Source organism: Periplaneta americana, chromosome 5, assembly GCF_040183065.1.
Source record: "Periplaneta americana isolate PAMFEO1 chromosome 5, P.americana_PAMFEO1_priV1, whole genome shotgun sequence".
Lineage (NCBI taxonomy): Eukaryota > Metazoa > Arthropoda > Insecta > Blattodea > Blattidae > Periplaneta > Periplaneta americana.
Genome location: NC_091121.1, coordinates 66,582,613 through 66,606,473, shown reverse-complemented (window position 1 = coordinate 66,606,473; position 23,861 = coordinate 66,582,613). Strand labels below are relative to the sequence as shown.

Genomic DNA, 23,861 nt, shown 5'->3' with positions numbered 1-23,861 from the left:
AGCATCATTCTTTCTTCACTCACTTTTTCAAACACAATTTTATTTCTTATTCTGTCTGTCCACTTTACATGCACCGTTCTTCTCCACATCCACATTTCAAATGCTTCAATTCGTTTCTCTTCATTTCGTCGTAATGTCCATGTTCTTTCCCCATACAATGCCACACTCCACACAAAGCACTTCACTAGTCTCTTCCTTAGTTCTTTTTCCAGAGGTCCGCAGAAGATCCTTCTTCTTCTATTAAAAGCTTCCTTTGTTCATGTTTGCAGTTTTCTTAGGAAGGATAGGCCTAAATGCGGTAACATCCCGTTGCTTTCCGCACACCACTACCTCTTTCGCATCTTATTAAATTCCAGGGGGCCCAAGCGTGGAGATGAGGAGAGTGGATTTGACTAATTGGGCCCTCCGGACTTCACCGAAAGTCACGGCAAGGGTTAAATATTAATTCTATCAGGATGTTTGACCCGGTCAGAGACCGGGAAATCTCAATTAGCCTTTGCCCCCCGCATCCTGGACTAGCTTCTACGAATCATCAGAAAATCTTAGAGTGTGATTGGGCCAATTTTTCCGAAAATGTTTCCACACTTTTGCTCTCGTAGCTCAGCGGACGAACGTCGGAATTTAGATGTCAACGTCTCAGGTTCAATTCCTCGTTACTCCTTTTCATTTTATTGTGGTTCAAGATAGTATAATGTAATAATACAAAAAGAAAAACTAATAGCAGTATTATGCAACTGGATTTTTCCAAACCTAATATTAAATTTATGTCATTTATATCGCTAAAGAACGATTACAATATAAATAACTTGAATATTATTTATACAGTATCACTAAAGAACAATACAGAATATAAATGATAAATATCGGTTTGTTTAATTAATATATTGCGAAAGAACAATAACAATATAAATAACTTTAATATTGTTTTATAATGCTAATGAAGGAAAACAGAATATAAATGATAACTTGAATATTATTTAAATCGCTAAAGAACGATAACAATATAAAAAACGTGAATATTATTCATATCGGAATTTCACAGATTTATTACAGATGTATTTAAGAAATTTTAGAAGAATAGTAATTAGTAACAGTGTCCTATTTACTCTTCTTGTAGCCGAATTTGTAACTTTTAAAAGTGTGGTTACTATGTTGAAGTGTATGTGTTGTAACGAATGCTTGATTTGTTATGTATGTGAGTCAGTTATGGGATGCTTGATGTCGTCGCAATGTCGTAATTATAGTTTGATTGTGTTGTGTGACTATTGTGTATTAATTTATGATGTATGGTACGGAAAGCTGTATATTTGTGTTATAGAAGTGTTACGTGTGTGTTGTTAATGTTTTTGTATGTTTCAAATTGATACCTTATATTTATTTTGCAATCGCAATGCCTAATTTACGGATTGTTTATGTTTTGTTTACATCGCGTAAGCTAATTTAATTTTCTTTTCCATTTCTCTTTATGCTTATCTTTTTTGTGTATAAAACTATAGCCCTAACATACATATGTAAAACAGGGCTAAATCCCATTGGAGATACAATAATAATTATTATTCATATCGTTATAATACGATAACAGAATACAAATGATGACCTGAATTTTATTCATATGTCTAAAGAACGATAACAAAATATAAATAACGTGATATCCATAAAGAACGATAACTGGATATAAATAATAATTTGAATATCATTTACATCGCTAAAGAACGATTAAAAAATAAAATGAAAACTTGAAGAAGGCCCGAACCCACGACCTTTGAATCATTAAACAAGCACTCTACCGCTGGTCTATGAGGCGCAGATATGGAACACTTTCATAGTTCCAGAACTGCTTGTACAAGCACATGTATCGTGTAACATCGCCGCGACCCAAAGTGGACTTTGAAAATATTCGCTGTTCACGAGTGCGGCCACTTTTTTTTTTGACAGCTGTACATACAAAGTAAAATACATTACCACTAAGAGAAATACTTGAAAGTAGAATTTCTAACTTCGTTTTTTTAATATAAATTTCACAATGCAAGAATCAAATAATATTTTCTCTAAGACACAATTTTAATTTTAAAAAAATCATGCATTTCCACACTTTGAAAACATAAGCTTGTAACAATGGTACTGCATCGTTCAAACGATAGAGTATACATTATGTCTGAATACCATACAATCTTTTGGCTTAGAGAGGAAGCGTGATGTAAGGTAAATTTGAAGAACTATTCAACACAGTCCCGAGCCATAGTGATACTGAATGAGTGCTGGTTCATGTCCTCATGGGGAAAGAAATTTTCTCATGATATTTTGGCCAGTATATGGGACCAGTGCAGGGTTGCCAGATTCTCTCGTCAGCAATCCTGGACAGGTAAATGATACTGTGTACCTTAACGTGATTACACTTTTAAATTAATTCAATTTGTAATATAACTGATTTCATGCGTTTTATGTATTTCAAGTAATTATATAAGACCTAAACTTTTTATTTTGTTATAGTTTTGTTAGATTATACAATTTCCTTGGAATTATTGACAAAGTCTGGAAAAATAATGTCATATTATAGACTAGACTGACCTATACAGAAAAAAAATGCATGATACAATGTTTAAATCCTATCAATAATAAATTAACTTCCAGAGATAGTAAAGAATAAACTTACTGTGTAATACCTAATATATACTACAGTATTATCATTTTTATTTCAATACAACCTGATAGGAGGTACTAGGTGGTATTGACGATGACATTGAACATAGGTAGGACAGGAACTTGAAAAAATGAATAAGGAGTTTTAAAAATAATTTTATAAAAATGAGCAAAAAATTGTATTTTTTCAATCTTTTTGATATTCTGGGACAAATAAACTCAGTTCAGAACACAGGACACACTAGAGAAAATGCAGGATGTCTGGCAACTCTGGACCAGTGCCCACCCAGCATCATGATGAATTTGGGGAACTACAGCATGTAGCAAAAGCAAATTTCGTAAGCCAGCTATAACTGCTGGGGTGAATCATCACGCTAACCACACATTACACCTGTACTATTTGGATGATCGTTCACCTCTGCTGAGGTCAGTTGGTCAGCCAGAGGCCCTCTATGGGTTATTACATCACTTATTTATTTATTCAACTCAGAATTACTATTTTGGGAAGTGGGAGAAGAAGGAAATTAGTTCTTAATATTTTAAACCAGGTTTATCTCCTCCTCCCAAATAATGAATTCAAACTTGCATTTTCACTTCTAGCGAACTCAACAATAATCATCTAATATGTTATTTCAATAACGTTATTATTAAAAATATATTATATATACATAGGTATACATAATTTTTAAAATTTCAAATTTGAGAATATTTAAGCCAAAGAATTGTTATATTCTTATACTTTTTGTTAAATGATAAAATGAAACAATTTCTATCTTTTAACAACCGCACTATGCAGAAAAGTTTGCTAAATCTAGGAGAAATTTTATGAGAAGATACAATGCACACGTACGTAGTTCAAAAGTAGTCAATGGAAGCATACACCATTTACAAATAATTATTGGCAAATTTCACTAGTCACATTGCAGTAATACTTAAAATGGTTTTGTATGATGCTATTAACAGAATATTGTGAAATTCTAACAAATGTATATACCTACTTCCATTACTGAAGTAGCATGTTTACTTCAAGTTAGAGATTAATATACAAATCATGATCAAAAAAAATAGATTTCGATAAAATATATTTTGATGTCTTTTCATACGTTTCATCTGTTTTCGCAATGATGTGTGTGTGTGTTGCAATAACAGTGATGGAATCTTGTGGGCTCATTAAACTTACAAATTCTTTGAACTTAGATACTTACGACATTTACTGAAGCATTTTAAACCTCAATATTTTTGTTTTAGTAATTAGAGCTACAGTTTATTAGCACAAACTTTCAACATTAACATATCAAAATTCTCGCAGCATATTTCAGGAAATTTATTTTCTTTGTACGTAATTAAAAATCAGAACAGAGTTTGCTAAAAATACAAACTGGTCTTTTTTTTTACATTTCACAGGTAAAATAAATACTTTCTCTCTGATTGTACATGTTTTTATCTGGAACTTTTCAGCCATACACGACAGTTTTACCACCCATGATTTCCCTACTCCTATTTCAGTACATAACTATTGATGGATTATAAGTTTCATGCCTTCTTCTGCTGCACGTCTACTCTCTAATGAAGTTCTAAAATTTCAAATGTTGCTACTTAAATCTTACAACCTAAGCCCACGTCAACTATTAAAAGTTTAGGGATATTGAGATAATATATATACATGCAAATTTTGCCAAAGATTCTACCCGAGATTGAAATACGAGGGAACCCCTTAGAACTGAATAATTTAATGGCTTCTAGATATTAACTAGCATTGAAGATAATCTGTGGACAAGTTCCTATTAGCAGCGGTCAAGTTGCCATATTACCCAGTCATGGCAGGGAGGGACCAAAGCAATGATTGAATAAAGCACAGAGTCACACCAGACCACTGAAGACAAGAACAAAGGAGCTGAAGAAGAAGCTGAGAAAAAAAAAGTATATATACAGACAGAATGACGAGAAAATACGCAAATAGTTGAAGAAAACTGCTGTGTGTATATATATATATTATATATGTGCGTGTGTGTGCCTGTGTAGTGAAGTATCATGGGTCCGGAGGTACACGTGGTTCATATACGATCTTGAGTAGCATGCAGCCTGCTAAAACTTGGATCTAATAGGACTAAGCAATCTTCAGACACAGTGCCATTACATGTTTGTAAAATTTTTACTTGGTAGTTTATCTACCCAACCTACCTTAGTGTTTATGGGTGCGTACAAGAGAAAAATTACTTTAACTTGTATAGATAAAATATGTCATAATCTACTGTATGGTACAACACATATACAGTATATTTTATACATAGTCATTATCTGTTTCATTCCTGTAAGCTGTTATAATTAATAAGATACAATGAGCTACTAAATGATCGCAGAATGAGTGTGTACTACACTTTTATTTCAATTTTAATAACAGAGAAAATTCTTGCATTATAAAATGTTTGTAACTCACATTCTAACGCTCCTAAGTCTGAAAAAAGTTAATTCTGAATATCTGTCTAAACTTCTTATACTGTCAATAAAAGTACTGAAAATATTTTATATATATTCATCTATTTTTTTTTATTTTGTTGGGTTATTTTACGACGCTGTATCAACATCTAGGTTATTTAGCGTCTGAATGATATGAAGGTGATAATGCCGGTGAAATGAATCTGGGGTCCAGCACCGAAAGTTACCCAGCATTTGCTCGTATTGGGTTGAGGGAAAACCCCGGAAAAAACCTCAACCAGGTAACTTGCCCCGACCAGGATTCGAACCCGGGCCACCTGGTTTCATGGCCAGACGCGCTGACCGTTACTCCACAGGTGTGGACTATATTCATCTACCAATTAAGTATAATTGCTTAAGAATATGGTATATTCGTTTCCACTTCTAAAACAAATGCTATGGAAACGTGTGGCAAAAATATTCAAAGACTAAAAATTGAAATAAATCGCAAAATATACATTTATATATCTATGAAACCTAATCTCAAATGAAGAGAGAGATTTTGATGTCAAATTAAGAAGATATTACAAAACAAATGGGGTTATCAAACAACATTTCGGAAAACAGAATAGATGTTACCTGAAACAAAAGTACGAATCCACAATACTACTTCCAAAGCATCATTGTATTATGAAAGTGAAGTCTGGATACTCAATCGAAGAGAAACTAATAAATTGGAAGCAGAACAAATTAAATTTTTTATATTATTAGAAATTTCTAAACTGGAAAATAAATGAACATATATATTAGAAAATACCGGTAACACAATAGATGATAAATAGCTTCAATAAGAGAACTGGAAAACCCATGTCCAAAGAAGGGACAGAAAATCAGTTGTACATCTGGCATACAGATATCAACCATCAGGTCATTGAGATAGAGACCAACCAACAACAAGGTGGAAGGGTCAACAACATCTCCATATTACTTCAAAACATGGAACAGGTGAAATGATCTAAACTGGAGAAGTTTATGAATAATAATAATGATAATAATAATAATAATTATTATTATTATTATTATTATTATTATTATTATTATCATCATCATCATTATTAACTTCATCTTCATTCTAGAAGCCCACCTTTCAAAGTGTCGATTTAAGACACACTTGGGTCATATTTTCTTTGAAGTCAAATGACAAAGATTCTAATAAATTCTAGAAAGTCATTAAAAAGCATGTATTTTCTCTAGTCTATCTACTAAGGCTACTAAGACAGTTTATATGAAAATATAATTTTCAATTTTTATACGTAAAAATAAAGCTGAAATAATACTGTAAATAATTTAAAAAGCACGAAATAGCAAAAGACTACAAAATTGTCAAAACTGCATTTAAAAATAATGCTCTCAGTAGTACCATAGTCGTCAACGAAAAATATCAAAATCCGAATTTTAATGCATTGTTAATACATCCGTATATCTGAAAAGCACCTTACTTATTTCACCTTCAGTTTCGCACTTAACATTTCAACGAACAACAATCAAGATAAGAATAAAAGTTAATGTCTGATTTATTCTTGAATTAAACTCTCCACATGATTCATTAAGTTTTCTTCTTTTGACATATTTGAGAAGAAATTAGGTCTGACAAAATAAACGATTTTCTTTATGTTATGTCAAACTTTTTCCTATCTCCGAATAAAAACTTTCTCTTGTTAGTTGTTCATAATATGTATCAGTTACCAAGCGGGGGTGTGCAAGCAAATTTCAAAATTCTTATTTTGTATAAATATTTTACATGAAAGTGCAGACCCATTTATCTGAGAGTCTTTGAAAATCTGAAGGGGGAGGGGGAACTGCACAAAAAGTAGTGTATGAAAATATGTACAATGTTTACTTTAATTCGCCATACTTAACATGATGGAGTATGTTTCAAGACTGCTTAGTCACCTAATTTCACACGGTAAAACATAAAAACAACCATGCAGGTTCTGTGACGCTACTCAAGTCTCATCATGTAGAATATGTACACATAACATATACAATATCAAATATTATCCAATTAAAGGTACTGCTCACAAGAATTAAAACATCCTACATTATTACAGGCCAGACCTCGTATCATCACTAAAAATGTAATGTAACTTACCAGAAGGCTAAGCAAACAACACACATAAAATTAAACATCAAAACTTAGCAGCTATTCATAGCAAATTAAATAAGCAAAAATATCTGGCCTAATAGAAGACTGCATTTCCCATCAATAAGAAAATTAAATGAAGAAGAAAGGAAACAAAATTTCAGAGCATATTACATTTCACACTGATAATCCACTATTTTTTTCGATTTCCTTCCTCAATGGTAAATTATGACCATATGAAACGTAAATAACACAGATACTATATTATAGATATAAATATATTAATATAGATATATCGACATTAATTTAGGGAAAATGCAGTCTTTTCAGTGACACATTGCAACCAAAAAATGTGGCTAAAATTAAGTTAATATTAAGGTGATAACAAGGTAATAAATAACAGGCAGCTTAATGTAATTATCATGAGGAATATTGATGACATCAGTGGTCGATTAGAGCAAGTAATACTGACAAAATGACTTTATATTCTTCAATAGTCAAACAATTTTATAAGCACATAATATATAAAATTTTGAGTTAAATTTCAACAAATTTACTATAGGCCAACAAAAATTACATTTAAGATTAAATGTTTAATAATATATGCAACAGAATTCAACTGGTATTCTAATTATGTAGATTTTAACTTTTTTTTTTCATAGTAACTAAAGGAATAAATGTGCTTTAAAGTTGACAAGTGTCAAGACAAGTAATAAAATGAATATGGTCTCACTTCACAATTTAGTAACTTCCTAAAACAAGAAACTCGTAAGTATTGATGTAAGCTTGTGATAGGTAAGGTTGAAGAATTGAAGATGTTAAAGTTTTATTGTCACATTTTCTTCTCTTAAAAATAATTTTCATTTCATTTTAAGATTCATTAGATATTGTGCACATTTGTAAAACTTGTCTTAAAAAAAAAACTCTACTTCTCCACAATTCACCATTACTTTATTTCGAAACATAGGGTATTATATATTTATGTTAAAAATGTGTCTATTCACCCCAAACATGGGGTCAATAATTTATGTTAAAAATGTGTCTATTCACCCCAAACATGGGGTCAATAGGGACAATGCTATAAAAATATTGTTTGTCCCTATTCAAACATGTACTGAAGATAATAGGGACATAAAAATCCTTTTAAAAATACATACCACCATTTTATGAATATAAAATCATGAAATCCTACTTAAAGACATGTCTACTCCTCCTGATTGTTAAATGTTATGTTTTATTTAACGATGCTCACAACTGCAGAGGTTATATCAGCATCGCCGGATGTGCCGGAATTTTGTCCCGCAGGAGTTCTTTTACATGCCAGTAAATCTACTGGCATGAGCCTGTCCCATTTAAGCACACTTAAATGCCATCGACCTGGCCCAGAATCGAACCCGCAACCTTGGGCATAGAACACTAGCACTATACCAACTCGCCAACAAGGTCGACTCCTGATTGTTGGTTCCTTCAAATCTGTAATCAGATCAATCGAATTCTGATATGTCCTCTATGTGGGGAATACGTATATATTATAGTTCTTTGTGACTGTCTGAGAAATGATCCCTCATAAGTTACACCTGTCTTTATCACCTTTACAATTGTCCCAATGAAGTGTTGTAGAGTTCCCTTAGAGCTGTTGATTGCAACTTTAACCCAGTGTCCGATTTGAATATTTTGTGAAATGGGAACTGTTTCCCTGACATCAGTATCACTCTGATTCACTAGCACTCTCATCACTACAGGTTTCATTGGTTTCTTCTGTTAAATCATGTGCTCGAACACTCCTGCCTGCTGGCGCATTAAGTTTCCCCTTCCTTCCAGGTTTGCTCTGTTATTTTCATTCCCATATCTCAGCTCTCTCAAGAACTGTGTTAAGCTGTCATTGATGTCATCAGCTTCATCTCCATTTGGCAACATTTTTTAAATTTGATTTTCATTGAGAGGATACATTCCAGCCTCTCTGAATACAGAACATATGTCAGAGGGGCTCATTGGGTATCCCCATTCTGAACATTTGAAAATGCCTTTTACAAGCAGTCTTACAATTCGGGGTTAGAGTTGTTTAGCCTCCTTCCTCTTTTTGAATGTTCAGCTCATCTGGACTTAATTTGTTATATCTCTGGAGTGCGGATTTTGAGATTCCATATCTCTCTGTTGCATTTCGAAGAGACATTCCTCCTTTTATAACATCTACAGCCTTTTCCAATACATCCTGCGAGACATACTTGTGGCATTTCCCTCTTGGCTTACTTTTGTATTGTCTGCCCATGATGTCCCTATTCACCCCAAGAAAAATATGAATGACAGTTTTAGGCCTGTTGTTCAAAAAGATAATGTTATTATTAACTTTTAATCATATTTTTTCATTCACATAACCTCAAAAACAACTATATAATTACCTGATTATGCTTTCAGCTATAGTCAAGAAATAAGAACTAATTTGCGGTAGAAGTTTCCCTCTACATGTATACTTTGAAAAACAGCAGATATAACTTGGCATGCCTGCCAGCAGCAAATACTTGAAATTCGAAATAATCAACAGGTATACAACATAACAAACAATCCCAGGATTAGGAATGGCCAACTATTACATGTTTACACCATATTTTATAGTAATTATCATCCGAAATAACTTTTTCCACAATGCTGTCCCTATTCACCCATGTCCTCATTTACCCCATTTTAGTCCACTAGCATTATATACATTATATACAATGACACGTCATTGCAATGAATGTTGAAACAATTCAGTAAAAAAGAAATCTTTATTGTATACATCCAGTTTCAGTATATCAATGGACACGAAAAACGAATTCTTTTTTTAAATGTGAAAACTCTCGATGTAACTTTCATTCAAATCTTTTTTTTTTCTCTTGCTGTTATTTATAATCGCTTTAACATCTCTGGTCATATCGCAAGTATTTGAATCTTGTTTCATCATCAATAGCACAAGGAAGTTACAGTAAAAATCAAACTTTTATATTATCATTATTTTTTATATTATTATTTCATTTAATAGTGTAAGTACATTTTGATTACTTACTTATGGCTTTTAAGGAACCCGGAGATTCAATGTCGCCCTAACATAAGCCCGCTATTAGTTTATATCCTGAGCAAGATTAATCCACTCTCTACAATCATATCCCACCTCCCTCAAATCCATTTTATATTATCCTCCCATCTACGTCTCGGCTTCCCCAAAGATCACCCCCCCCCCCGCTTGCCAACTAACACTCTATATGCATTTCTGAATTCACACATATGTGCTACATGCCCTGCCCATCTCAAATGTCTGGATTTAATGTTCCTAATTATGTCAGGTGAAGAATACAATGCGTGCAGTTCTGCGTTGTGTAACTTTCTCCATTCTTCTGTAACTTCATCCCTTTTAGCTTCTTACCTAAGTTTATTGATACTATAAAACATGATTATTGCAGATATGTTTTACAGAACCACATTTATAATTTTATTGAATATATTTATGATGACGACAACGACGACGACGACGATAAAACTGTGTAGCTACAGTGATTGCCACCGATTTTGGCTGGTGGATTTTGTTAATCTGAACTTCAGAACGAGTTACTCAACGGTGCAAGGTCAGTTGACAGACTGCAGAAGCAGTTCATAAGAGTAAATATACAGACCCGAGTATTGTTATTTATTTTGAGAACACAATTCATAGACATATTTTTCGCCTCTTGCATCATAAAGTCATAGATATTAGCAATAATTTCTTGGTTCTGGCTATGCAACGTTTTTCATTTTAATTTCAAAAATGCACGAGACATACTGTAAAATAATTATTGTAAATGAAAGTCAGTTACAGTATGCTGCTGAATTCACTTAGATTGTACTGTGGTGTGGTTCATAATAATGATATGAGTGGAGGGTGCAAAGATATGAACAGCAGCAGAGGGTGTTATCGAAAATCACTCATACAGAATAACAGTGATTCATTGACTGGGCACTGCCATCAAGATCATATGTCAAAATCAGTGGCTCTGACAGTGGTCCATACTGAATTACCGTACCTATAAATCAAATATCAAATTACTCAGAGCTCAATTTAAAGATAGAAAGAGAAACTGTAAAATAATACTGTAAACTATTTTCCTTTTTTCAAGAAAAAAAAAGTAGGCTAATGACATCTGCTGGACCAAGAAGTGGCTGTACAAAAGTAGCGAACACTAACAGTATATTCAGAGAAAGTATAGCTTGACTTCTTGTGTTGTTTGTGATGTATATGTAAGTATCTAATACTTAGGATTTGACAATGAAATAATTTTCCTTCTTACTTTCCAATATTTGGTGACAATATCTGAATGCATTTCCAAAGCCAGACATGATTTTAGATGTTCCGTATCCATATTTTCTCTCCTGTATACAGTTTGGTGATGATTGCAAACTAATTCTCAGTCATGACCAGTGACAAGACGGAACGTAGCAACAGCAGTTTTTCGTGCTAGTTCTGGGTTGCAAAGGATAAGGCTGTGGGTCTCTTATAGCTTCTTCTTTCGAAGTCCCAATTTCACCTGTCTGTGGTGCATAGGGTGACCAACTTCTGACCATAAAAATACGGGAGACTTGGTCCCAACAAATTTTAGCGCAATTTTTGGGGTGTGAAGCCTGGATTCATTGATGGAACAGTTTATATTTCCAATATAAATCTTTCAATTTATCTATAATGCAAATATGGTTCAGGTCACAACAATGAGTACAATAATATTCAAGAATACAATGTTTCTCATTTTTAATGTATTTATATTTGCCAACAAGAACCTGCAGAACATTTAATTTTTTATCCTGCTATGCAAATTAAAAAAAAAGAAAACTCTTTACAATCATATGTACATACAGTAACACCAAAGATTACAGGATTTCTGGAACTGAATTGTATTGATTGATACGTATTGTGTCTACTAAACTATAGATATTAATATATCTATATCTATTATATCTAAGTATATTTGGCCTTTATTATTATTAGATTGCATTAAAAATTGGTGATCATGACTGATAAAGAAAAACACAGGAGGATTAAGAGACTAAAAAGGGAGCAGGGAGAATCCAAAAATATTAGCTGAAATACGGGAGCTCCTGAAAATATGGGAGAGTTGGTCACCCTAGTGGTGCAACCTGAATCACCTTTACTTTTTAACTTCGCTCTAGAATATGCCATTAAGAAAGTTCAGGATAACACAGAGGGTTTGGAATTGAACAGGATACATCAGCTTCTTGTCTATGCGGATGACGTGAATATGTTACGAGAAAATTCACAAACGATAAGGGAAAATGCGGAAATTCTACTTGCAGCAAGTAAAGAGATAGGGTTGGAAGTAAATCCCGAAAAGACTAAGTATATGATTATGTCGCGTGATCAGAATATTGTACGAAATGCAACTATAAAAGTTGGAGATTTATCTTTCGAAGAGGTGGAAAAATTCAAATATCTAACAGTACCAAATATAAATGACACTCGGGAGGAAATTCAACACAGAATAAATATAGGAAATGCCTGTTATTATTCGGTTGAGAAGTTTTTGTCATCTAGTCTGCTGTCAAAAAATCTGAAAGTTAGAATTTATAAAACAGTTATATTACCGGTTGTTCTGTATGGCTGTGAAACTTGGACTCTCACTTTGAGAGAGGAACAGAGATTGAAGGTTTTTGAGAATAAGGTTCTTAGGAAAATATTTTGGGCTAAGAGGGATGAAGTGACAGGAGAATGGAGAAAGTTACGCAATGCAGAGCTGCATGCATTGCATCCTTCACCTGACATAATTAGGAACATTAAATCCAGACGTTTGAGATGGGCAGGGCATGTAGCACGTATGGGCGAATCCAGAAATGCATATAGAGTGTTAATTGGGAGGCCAGAGGGGAAAAGACCTTTGGGGAGGCCGAGACGTAGATGGGAGGATAATATTAAAATGGATTTGAGGGAGGTGGGATATGATGGTAGAGACTGGATTAATCTTGCTCAGGATAGGGACCAATGGCGAGCTTATGTGAGGGCAGCAATGAACCACTGGGTTCCTTAAAAGCCAGTAAGTAAATGGTGCAACCTGAATCAACTAACGAGGCTATGAGGACTGAGTCACAATGATATAACTGTGCAATAACTGTGGAGGAAATGTCACTGTTCAATACTAATGCTGGATTGCCACAGCATAGAAAGTTGCTCCATGGATGGTAGATATAGGGAAGGTCAGTGGATTAAATTCATCCTGATTAGGTCTAATGGATCCATGGGTCCGTTAACCAAAGGCAAATATTGTCCTCCATTCATATTGGAGGTTGTGTGCAGATGATGTAAATGCCGAAATGTAAAACTATGGTGTCTATAACAGAATTATTACAAATTACTCAAAGTGCCTATGAGAACACATCTCAAAGCAAAATATGGTGATGTACGTAACGACCTCATAATGTTCGCGTCTCCAAGTGAACAGAAAGAGGAGGGAAGAATCCTAGCTATTTGTGACATCTCTGTTTTCTCTCTCATTTAGAATGATATTACAGTATTAGCTTACTTTTGTCTTCTATTGCCTGTGTAGTTGTCAAATTGTTACATTAGTAAGTTACACGAAGGTTGTGCCTTGTTACTTATTACCTTATTCCAACTTGGACGCATTCAAAAGATTAAATCTTTACTTTTGGCAGGCTCATCTTACCTGTTGCTGTTGCTGTTCTGTGCATGTCCTTGTTGAGATGTCGAGCCTCTTTTAGCAGATACTTGCTTCACAGCAGTAATTGTTGTAGGGAACACAGCTGTTTTAGATGCATTCTGTTATGAGAGAAGACAGAAAAAAATCAACTACAATTATTCATTTTGTTATATTAATCAATGAACTGTCATTGTGTTATTAAGTTCTGAAGGACGCAGGATATGAGTTTGTCAATCACGTAAGTGTTAATTTCACTAATGTATCTCACTATTGCAGCAATATATTAAACATATAATTAGCATGTAAAACTTTATGCTTTTGTGAAGAAAAAACAAGACAGTCCTAGTCTGGGTAATTCTGAACTTGTAGAAGATGCAAAATAATTTTTCTTCCACTTTCTGATGTAGGCCTACCAGCAGTACAACTGACTTGAACCATTAGTCATTCTAATAAATATCTCTACACATTAATGCAGCTCCTAAATGTCTTCCTTTTCTTATAATCGAAGTAGTTTGATTTCATGTTTTGGAATGTAGATCTTAATCTCTTGCAGAAGTTGAGTAAATATACTAAAGAACTGATAATTGTTTCTATTATATAGGCTATACTACAAAGTACAAAAGTAATAATTTGTTAATTGCATACCAACAGAAAGTGAAGAGAAATGAAGATAATTACATCACATTTAATTGATTTTATAGGCAATTATATAAAAAGTTTACACTCGATAATACACAGTATCCATGAATAAAACTGGTGTTATTTTTTAAATAAATTTGTTACTTGTTTAGTTTCCTGATTCTCAATCACATTTAACACCTTCAATGTGAGAACCAATTTATTCGCTACCCCTTGCTGGTACTGTATAATAACCTGGAGCACATCAAGGACGCATTTCAGGCCTATGATTCTTAACAAAATATGTTTGTTTTTGTCCCTCCTATTACTCTTAGCAGTTAGCACAACTAATATTCCGCCCATCTTCCTGTCTCTCTCTCTCTCTCTCTCTCTATATATATATATATATATATATATATATATATATATATATATATATATATATATAGAGAGAGAGAGAGAGAGAGAGACCGGAAGATGGGTGGAATATTTGTTGTGCTAACTGCTAAGATATATATATATATATATATATATATAGAGAGAGAGAGAGACAGGAAGATGGGCGGAATAATAATATAAATATATACGAGTATATATATATATATATATAAAAAAACACACACACACACACACACACACACACACACACACACACACACACACACACACACACACACACACACACACACACACACACACACACACACACACACACACACACACACACACACACACACACACACACACACACACACACACACACACACACACACACACACACACACACACACACACACACACACACACACACACACACACACACACACACACACACACACACACACACACACACACACACACACACACACACACACACACACACACACACACACACACACACACACACACACACACACACACACACACACACACACACACACACACACACACACACACACACACACACACACACACACACACACACACACACACACACACACACACACACACACACACACACACACACACACACACACACACACACACACACACACACACACACACACACACACACACACACACACACACACACACACACACACACACACACACACACACACACACACACACACACACACACACACACACACACACACACACACACACACACACACACACACACACACACACACACACACACACACACACACACACACACACACACACACACACACACACACACACACACACACACACACACACACACACACACACACACACACACACACACACACACACACACACACACACACACACACACACACACACACACACACACACACACACACACACACACACACACACACACACACACACACACACACACACACACACACACACACACACACACACACACACACACACACACACACACACACACACACACACACACACACACACACACACACACACACACACACACACACACACACACACACACACACACACACACACACACACACACACACACACACACACACACACACACACACACACACACACACACACACACACACACACACACACACACACACACACACACACACACACACACACACACACACACACACACACACACACACACACACACACACACACACACACACACACACACACACACACACACACACACACACACACACACACACACACACACACACACACACACACACACACACACACACACACACACACACACACACACACACACACACACACACACACACACACACACACACACACACACACACACACACACACACACACACACACACACACACACACACACACACACACACACACACACACACACACACACACGTTGTTTCAAAAAGAACTTTACAACTTCAGAAGTTATAGAAATGTATTCACATATCTTAGAGAAATGGTTCAGGACAATGCATCCAGTTTGACTCATGCAGTGCTGTAGTACGAAATTCACCATAGACAGTAATGTGCATCAAGATATGCTCGAAAATTTCCTCATTCCACAGACTTAGATGACCAAGATGGACGCATTCGCTACCAGCAAGATGGGTCACTACCTCACTACCACTTCGAAGTTTGTGAGCTACTTGACTGGCATTTCAAAGATCGTTGGATTGGTAGTGCAGGGCCAACTGCATGACCACCTCAGTCACCAGATTTGACCAGTCGATTTTTTCCTGTCGGGGGATCGTCAAAGTTCGAGTGTTTATTCTTCTATTATTCTTGCAGAAGTGATTCCTGATCTACTGGCTCGGATGGGGCAAGAAATTGACTGTAGGTTGGATGTGTGCCATATCACAAAAAGTAGTCACATCGAACCAAAATAACTGCTTGGTAGAAAATTTATGTATTGTTCTTTAAAATAACAACTTAATCATTTCTGTAATATATGTGAATAATTTTCTATAGACTTCTAAAGTTGTAAAGTCCTTTTTTTTGGGGGGGGGGGACACATACGCACACAAAAAAATACACACAGATATATACATTGTTGCACTTTAAAATAAGTTTGGAAAATACTGTATAGCTTACACACAATAATAAACCATAAATTGAAATAATGTATATAGCTTCTAAACACATGTACATGGTATAAAATGGCATTTCATATTACTATGATACATTTTCTACAGACTTGTGGGTTAAACAGCTTTACAGTCTATTAATGTAAGTCCTAGACAAGAAGTTTCAGAACTGCTGTTGTATGTAAAAGGCTGTATATGTACTACGCCACCAAGTTAGCTCTGAGGCCAGAAGGAATGCGAACTATGACATCATCAGTGCATGCTCCTTGCATCTCTCCTAGTGTGCTGCTCCAGGTTCTGTCCTCTGGCTGTCTAGCAGCGACATGAACTTCCCCTCACTGGCTGCAGACTTAACTCTGTTACGTAATACAGAGAGACACAGACGAACGACACTGTGAAATTTATTTTTTGAGTATCAAACATGCCAAAAATGAGTATTTTGATTAAAAAAAAATTCTACAACATTTCAATACTTTCTCTACAGGGCCTACTTATGTTCGTATATGGTACATGTACACAGAAATACATAGTTATGTCTACACAAACATGTGCACATACACAAGCACACATACAAATTTACCTTTGATAACTTTGGTTTACTACAGTCCATAATGTGGTCCTTACAAGAGTTCTGATGAACAGTTGTTGTACAATCTGAAAAGAACAACAAACAGAATTATATCAAGAATTAATTTAAATGTCGCATTATCTATAGCAGATAACAGACAATAACAAGCATCTTACTTTCACAGTATAGCGCCGGTTTGTTGGTGAGCGGTTTTGAGCACCAGTCACATGCATGTGCAGATCCATAGCATGCTGAAACCCACTGGTGAGGCACCTTCTTCACTTTGTCCTGTTGGCAAGAAAATAGCTTCAATGTATTCTACTACTATACAGTTACTTATTTCATTTAGTAAATACTATACACTAGGTCAAAATGAAACTGGCCGGCATCTGAGAGACTAAGTTCTAATCGGGTATTTCCGTGAGGGACAGCCAGGCTTTGTTCAAAAGATTGCGTATATTCTTGTGATAGTTGTAATGGGGAACACAACTATTAATCACTAAAATCTTCCGAGAAAATAATTCATATACGAGATTAAAACAGACAAATTGTTCAGAGTGTTTAAACAGTGAATATGTAACACACACACCACATATAACAGGTTCTTAAGTGGAGTATGACTATTGCTCGTTACAATGCCGTTCTTGCTGCAATAGTACTCTTAGTTAATGGTAGAGTGTTAGTTAAGTGTTCGTGAATTTGCAAGTTCAGATCTTCGTGAAGCTAATTTTCAGTAATGTGGTCATGTTTAATGTCATTACCCACAACTGCAAGATTTGGGACAGCCACTTCCACATAAAGGAAAAGGTGTTATTTTATTTCAAGAATATACTCCCGGAAATAAATGGATTTTTTCTAAGGAGGGTCTCTCTTCCTCTGAATGGTGGGACGCAATTAAGATAAATGCTAACGTAGCACCAGTGAGAAGTCTTCATGGGAGATCCTTGGACGGTTTCCGTTGCAGATACTGCAACGAGATTGAAACCTTAACACACGTCCTAGGATCATGTCAGCATGGAGAACTCCTGAGAAATTCACGCCATCATAACATCCGAAAACTAATAGCACAGGCCCTTAGAAAAAGATCCTTCGAGGTCCATGAAGAGGTGCACTGCATTGCGTCCGAAGGCGGCAGAATTAGAAGAGCAGACATCGTGGCTCTAGACAAGACTAATAGTAAAGGCTTTATACTGAACCCAACTGTGAGATTTGAGATGAGCCAGACCCAACCATCTGAGGTCAACGAAGAGAAACAACAAATTTATGAGCCTACTATTCCGTATTTTCGAGAAAAATATCAGATGGAAGGCACCTGGGAAGTACATGGTTTAATGATCGGAGCGAGGGGCATCCTTCCCACGATCAACTGTAAACACTATCAAAACATTTGGAATCCATGACATCATTCCAAAAATAATTACTTCTAGCATTAAAGGGTCTGTGGTAATTCTGAAAAATCATTTATATGGAATATCATAATCCCCCCCCCCTTTTTATCCGTTAGTGTGTGATTGTTACAATATATGTACAAATTTATTATTTCTTAAATTTAAGCTCCTAGTTCACATTTCAATTTGACTCATCTATTTTACTGTAATCGTTATTATTCTTATATGTGTGCTATTCTGTGTTTTTGGCAACCCATGATGCCTGGGCAGACTATTTCTTAGAAATAAATTATATAGATGACCATTACAGGTACCACGTACTTGGGCATGCTCCAACAGTTTCTAATTCCACAATTAGAAGACGGTAATCAAGAAGAATACATCCACTTCCAGCAAGACTGTACATATCCTCATTACCTTGGAGAAGTGTGAGAATATCTCAAAATTCGTTTTCCAGGTTGCTGGATTAGTCAATGAATGCCAATAGCTTGGCCACCTGGTTTCCCAAATCTTACATCCCTGGCTTTTTTTTTATGGGACTCCATTAAAGATCGAGTGTATATACCTCTCTTATCTGCAAATATCGCTGAGGTCAGAAATCAAATTAGCATCACACTTGCAGAAATGATGTCAGAGATAGAACACCAACTGTGAAAAGAAATTGACTACACATGGAACGTGGACTCAAGCCGTGTTGTTGTTGTTGATGATGATGATGATGATGGGACGTGAATAAATATTTATATATTTTTTTAATTTATAAAATCCTTTTATATAGATAATTATAAATCTTGTGAAAAGATAAGCACAATAACCTCAGTGTAACTTTACTGAACTATAATAATTATAACTAAAAAGGGTTGAAATGTGTTTGAAGAAAAGTTAGTTATTGTTACTGAAACAGAAAATAACTAATTATTTAGAGCAAGATAATAATACTGAAACTACTCATTACGAACATGGTTATGTACCTTTTTCTTCCTGAAGAAAATGCTACCTCTTTTCCGCCTCTTCACTGCTTCTCTCTCATACGCGACCCTATTAGGAAACAACAGATCTCATCAATACTTCAAGAATAGGTATATAGAATATTACAACAAACAATACTGGCACTCCATTTACGCAAGGTTAAATCAGAAAATGCCTAAAATAATAGGCACTATTTGAGGTATACTAATCTTACAATCGGCTGTGGTATGTAATTGTGCTTTAAACAACAATGTTTGTGAACATCTATGCTTGTTTTGTAAAATGACACCACTCTTACATAAATGATGTTTCTATATGTCTCCCTCAAGTGAATTAAATTAATTCATAAATGTTTACTCTCAATACTACAGTAAAACTGAGATTATATAGCTAAGGGTAAATTAGAATGCATTTTCCAATTTCAAATTCGTTTTTAATTTTATTTCAATTTGTTCTCCACTCCTATCATTACACTTGAAAACTACATACTTCCTCATTACATGAAATATCGAGGAAGTACAGTAATGTAAGAGCTTTATTTTAAAGTTTTGATAGAAATTCAGGAGTAAGTTTTAATAGTGAATTCTCTACTTCAAGCCTTCAAGGGGATGGGGGAAAATCATGGTTACTCAAAACTGCCTCTTAACGAATACCATGTCTTTTTTTGGCTTAATTAAGAAAAGTTCTTGAGTAATATTTCATAGAAGATGTACAAATGCAATATTTACTAAATGATTAAAAATGCCTCAATTCGAAAAGCTCTTCAAGTAAAAGCTGCAGAGTTTATAAAGTTTTCCGGGCCCTATTAGGCACAGAGGGAAACATTGTTTCATTGCTAGTTTATGAAAACCTTTCATTTGTGTTAATATGAGTTAGTTTCAAAATAGTTTTAGACAAAAGAAGCATGTCTAGATGTGACTAAAATAAAATTCGTGTTGCAGAAATGTCCATAATAAAAACAATCGTTATATACCTTTAATTTGTGCTAACTGATTAATATAAGCCTCTGCTTATTCTATAGCAGTGCATGGTAGTGTCGCAGTCAAAGTATTACACTACAAGCCAGAAGGTTACGGGTTTGATTTTCAATCAGATCATGGTTTTTTCAATTTATCTAGTCCTTCCAACCATACTATAGCCTGTGGTTAAATCAGTCTCTAACAGAAATGAGTATTAAGACAGTGGGGAGGGGGGGGGGGTAAAGGTGACCAGTATGTGGGACTGACATCTCCACTGCTACTCAAAGCCAATTATCTCAGGAGGTGAATGTCTTAAAATCCCACTATCTTAAAAGCCCTTCGAGGCTTATATTGGGATAGCTTTGTTTTTATGCTTGTTCTATATAGATAATATGCACACACGTTTTTATTAATTTCTTTGTTATTTCTCTTTTTTCTCCCAATTTCTGTTCTGTTCGAGAGGCTTGTTAGATATCTGTTCTTTTGTTAACTAGATAAAGTGTCTTCTCCTGGGACAATGGTTATATAATTGAGTGTGGTTCAAATTACTGCAGAAAAGTATAATTCAGTAAAATCTCTACCTTACGAACTCCTTTATAACGAAAAACTCTGTATTTCGAAGTCTACCTTCAGTCTCACCAAAATTATATGCATTATAATGCACCTTTACCTCTATTAACGAACACGTTTTTGACTTCATTATAACGAAACACCTATTAAACGAAGTTGGAAAAATCCCAGTCAATTATACTCCCCTCTGATTAGTAAATTATTGTATGACTTGAGGCTTTCCAGGAGTTTGATGTAGAATAACTCTTCTTGGGTTCTCAGCTAATGAGTAGGATATTTGCTTCCAAGCTTTCTTCAGGGAATGAAGTGTCGTGGGACCATGTCTAACTGGTATATATACATCAATAGGGCTTCCCGCTGTGGGCTGAGGAGTGTGGGAAATGCTACATTGGGCAGACGAGATGCATCATTATGGAATGCTGCAAGGAACATCAATGCAGCATAAGACTATATTACCTCGATAAGTCTGCAGTAGTGCAACACAGTCCGGAAATGAGGCACGAGATAGATTTCGGCGCCATCACCATCTTGAACAAGACATCAGGTTATTGGGACCTGGTCATCAAGGAAGCCATCGAAATCCAGCTAGATGACAATAATTTCAACGGAGACAGGGGCCTACAGCTGAGGACAGCATGGAAACCTGCCATCAACACACTTCGACCACCAGCTTACGGCAGGCAGTCGGGACCAGGAACTAGCTCCTGATTGGCCACCGCTTCGACCAAACAGAATGCAGCAGGCGGTCGGGACTAGGAACTAGTTCCTGATTGGCCTGCAGAGGGAAGCCCTACTGATGTATATATACCGATTTGACATGATCCCACATCACTTCATTCCCTGAAGAAGATGGCAGAGCTAGCCATCGAAAGCTTGGAAGCAAATCTCCAACTCACCTGGCTGAGAACCGAGAAGAGTTATTCTACTTCAAATGCCGGGAAAGCCTCAAGTCATACATGTAATTTTTAGTTAAAAATTGGAAAACGGAATCTGTACAAAGCAATTATCAACACATTTTTAGCTTCAGAATACTAGCCAATTAAAGAAATTATACTTCTGAATAGTTCATTCTCTATTTGCAATATTCTTTTACCCTTAAAACTAAAGACAACAGGTATTTTGCTAACAATTTAAAATTAGTGTAACTCTGAAAATATTGAGATTAGAACACATGTTTATATGACATTTTTTGATCAGAATGTCTTCGGAAATAAGCTCCGTAAGTGACGGTAAATCCTCGTGAATCACCCTATATAATAAATGTTTGGACATCATAAATCATGTTTTCATGAACGTGTTTGCATTTTTACAAAAGTTTGGCAAGACCTGTTCTTTGTTATGGGAGCAAAGCATAGACCCTGCATCAGCAATATGCAAGCAGAATAACAGCTAGTAGAAGAAGTTCACGAGACAAACAGCAGGAGTCTCCACTTGGGACTATATGAAAAATGAATATACACTTAAATCTCTAAAAAGTGAGCCGATCCTAGGATAGGATTATGTTTCTAAATATGGGAGAAACTGGCAAGAATACCTAAAGAGAATGAAAAAATTTAAATTATGGTTTTTATTTAATGACGCTCGCAAATGCAGAGGTTATATCAGCGTTGTCAGTGTGCCAAAATTTTGTCCCACAGGAATTCTTTCACATGCCAGTAAATCTACTGACATGAGCCTGTCGCATTTAAACACACTTAAATGCCATCGACCTTGGCCGGGATCGAACCCGCAACCTCGAGCATAGAAGGCCAGCACTATACCAAGTATGCTACCGAGGCCAATCCTAAAGAGAATGATAAGAACATGAGTCCCTAAAGCAATTACTGTATTATGTATTACTATCCTCGTGGTAAAAGATCACTGAGTCACCCATGGCGCAAAAATTCAAATTTTTTGTTTACACCATAACAGTTGTCATAAGGACTAATATTTGCCAGAGATATATACTACTGATTTCACTATCCTATTAAAAGCAATGCCATTAATTTTGGTTCTTCACACAAAGACCTGTAAGTAACATAAGATTAGTACAACAAATTTAAATTAATTTGTTGTAGTGTGTTTATCAACTGCGTGAAAATACAGAATTTTTTTGAAGATTTACTTAAATTTTCGAGTACTGTACATAAAGAAATCAATGGTATTACATTTATGTATTTTTTTCTCAAAGGAACTGTTACATTGTAATGTAGATATTATTATACTGTAAAATATCTATGAAAATTTTATACACATTTTCTAATTCCTAGTAAAGAATATTACATAATGAGACAAAAAATTAATTCGGAAGTGTAGGAAAGAAGCAATTTTCATTCAGTCTATTAAGCTAGAAGCTGGCTTAAGCGAT

At 35.2% G+C, this 23,861-nt stretch overlaps 1 protein-coding gene across 7 annotated transcripts in view; it reads right to left on the bottom strand.

Moving 5' to 3' along the window:
• cyst (rho guanine nucleotide exchange factor 18 cysts) overlaps nt 1–23,861 on the bottom strand; it is a 245,364-nt gene that overhangs the window by 87,659 nt on the left and 133,844 nt on the right. For all 7 annotated transcript variants that reach the window (XM_069825944.1, XM_069825939.1, XM_069825945.1 and 4 more), the window contains 4 exons: nt 19,988–20,054; nt 17,805–17,916; nt 17,641–17,714; nt 13,876–13,988 (listed from right to left, as the gene is read on the bottom strand). In XM_069825944.1, the coding sequence (XP_069682045.1) occupies nt 13,876–13,988; nt 17,641–17,714; nt 17,805–17,916; nt 19,988–20,054 (366 nt within the window). The remainder of the gene's footprint in view (nt 1–13,875; nt 13,989–17,640; nt 17,715–17,804; nt 17,917–19,987; nt 20,055–23,861) is intronic.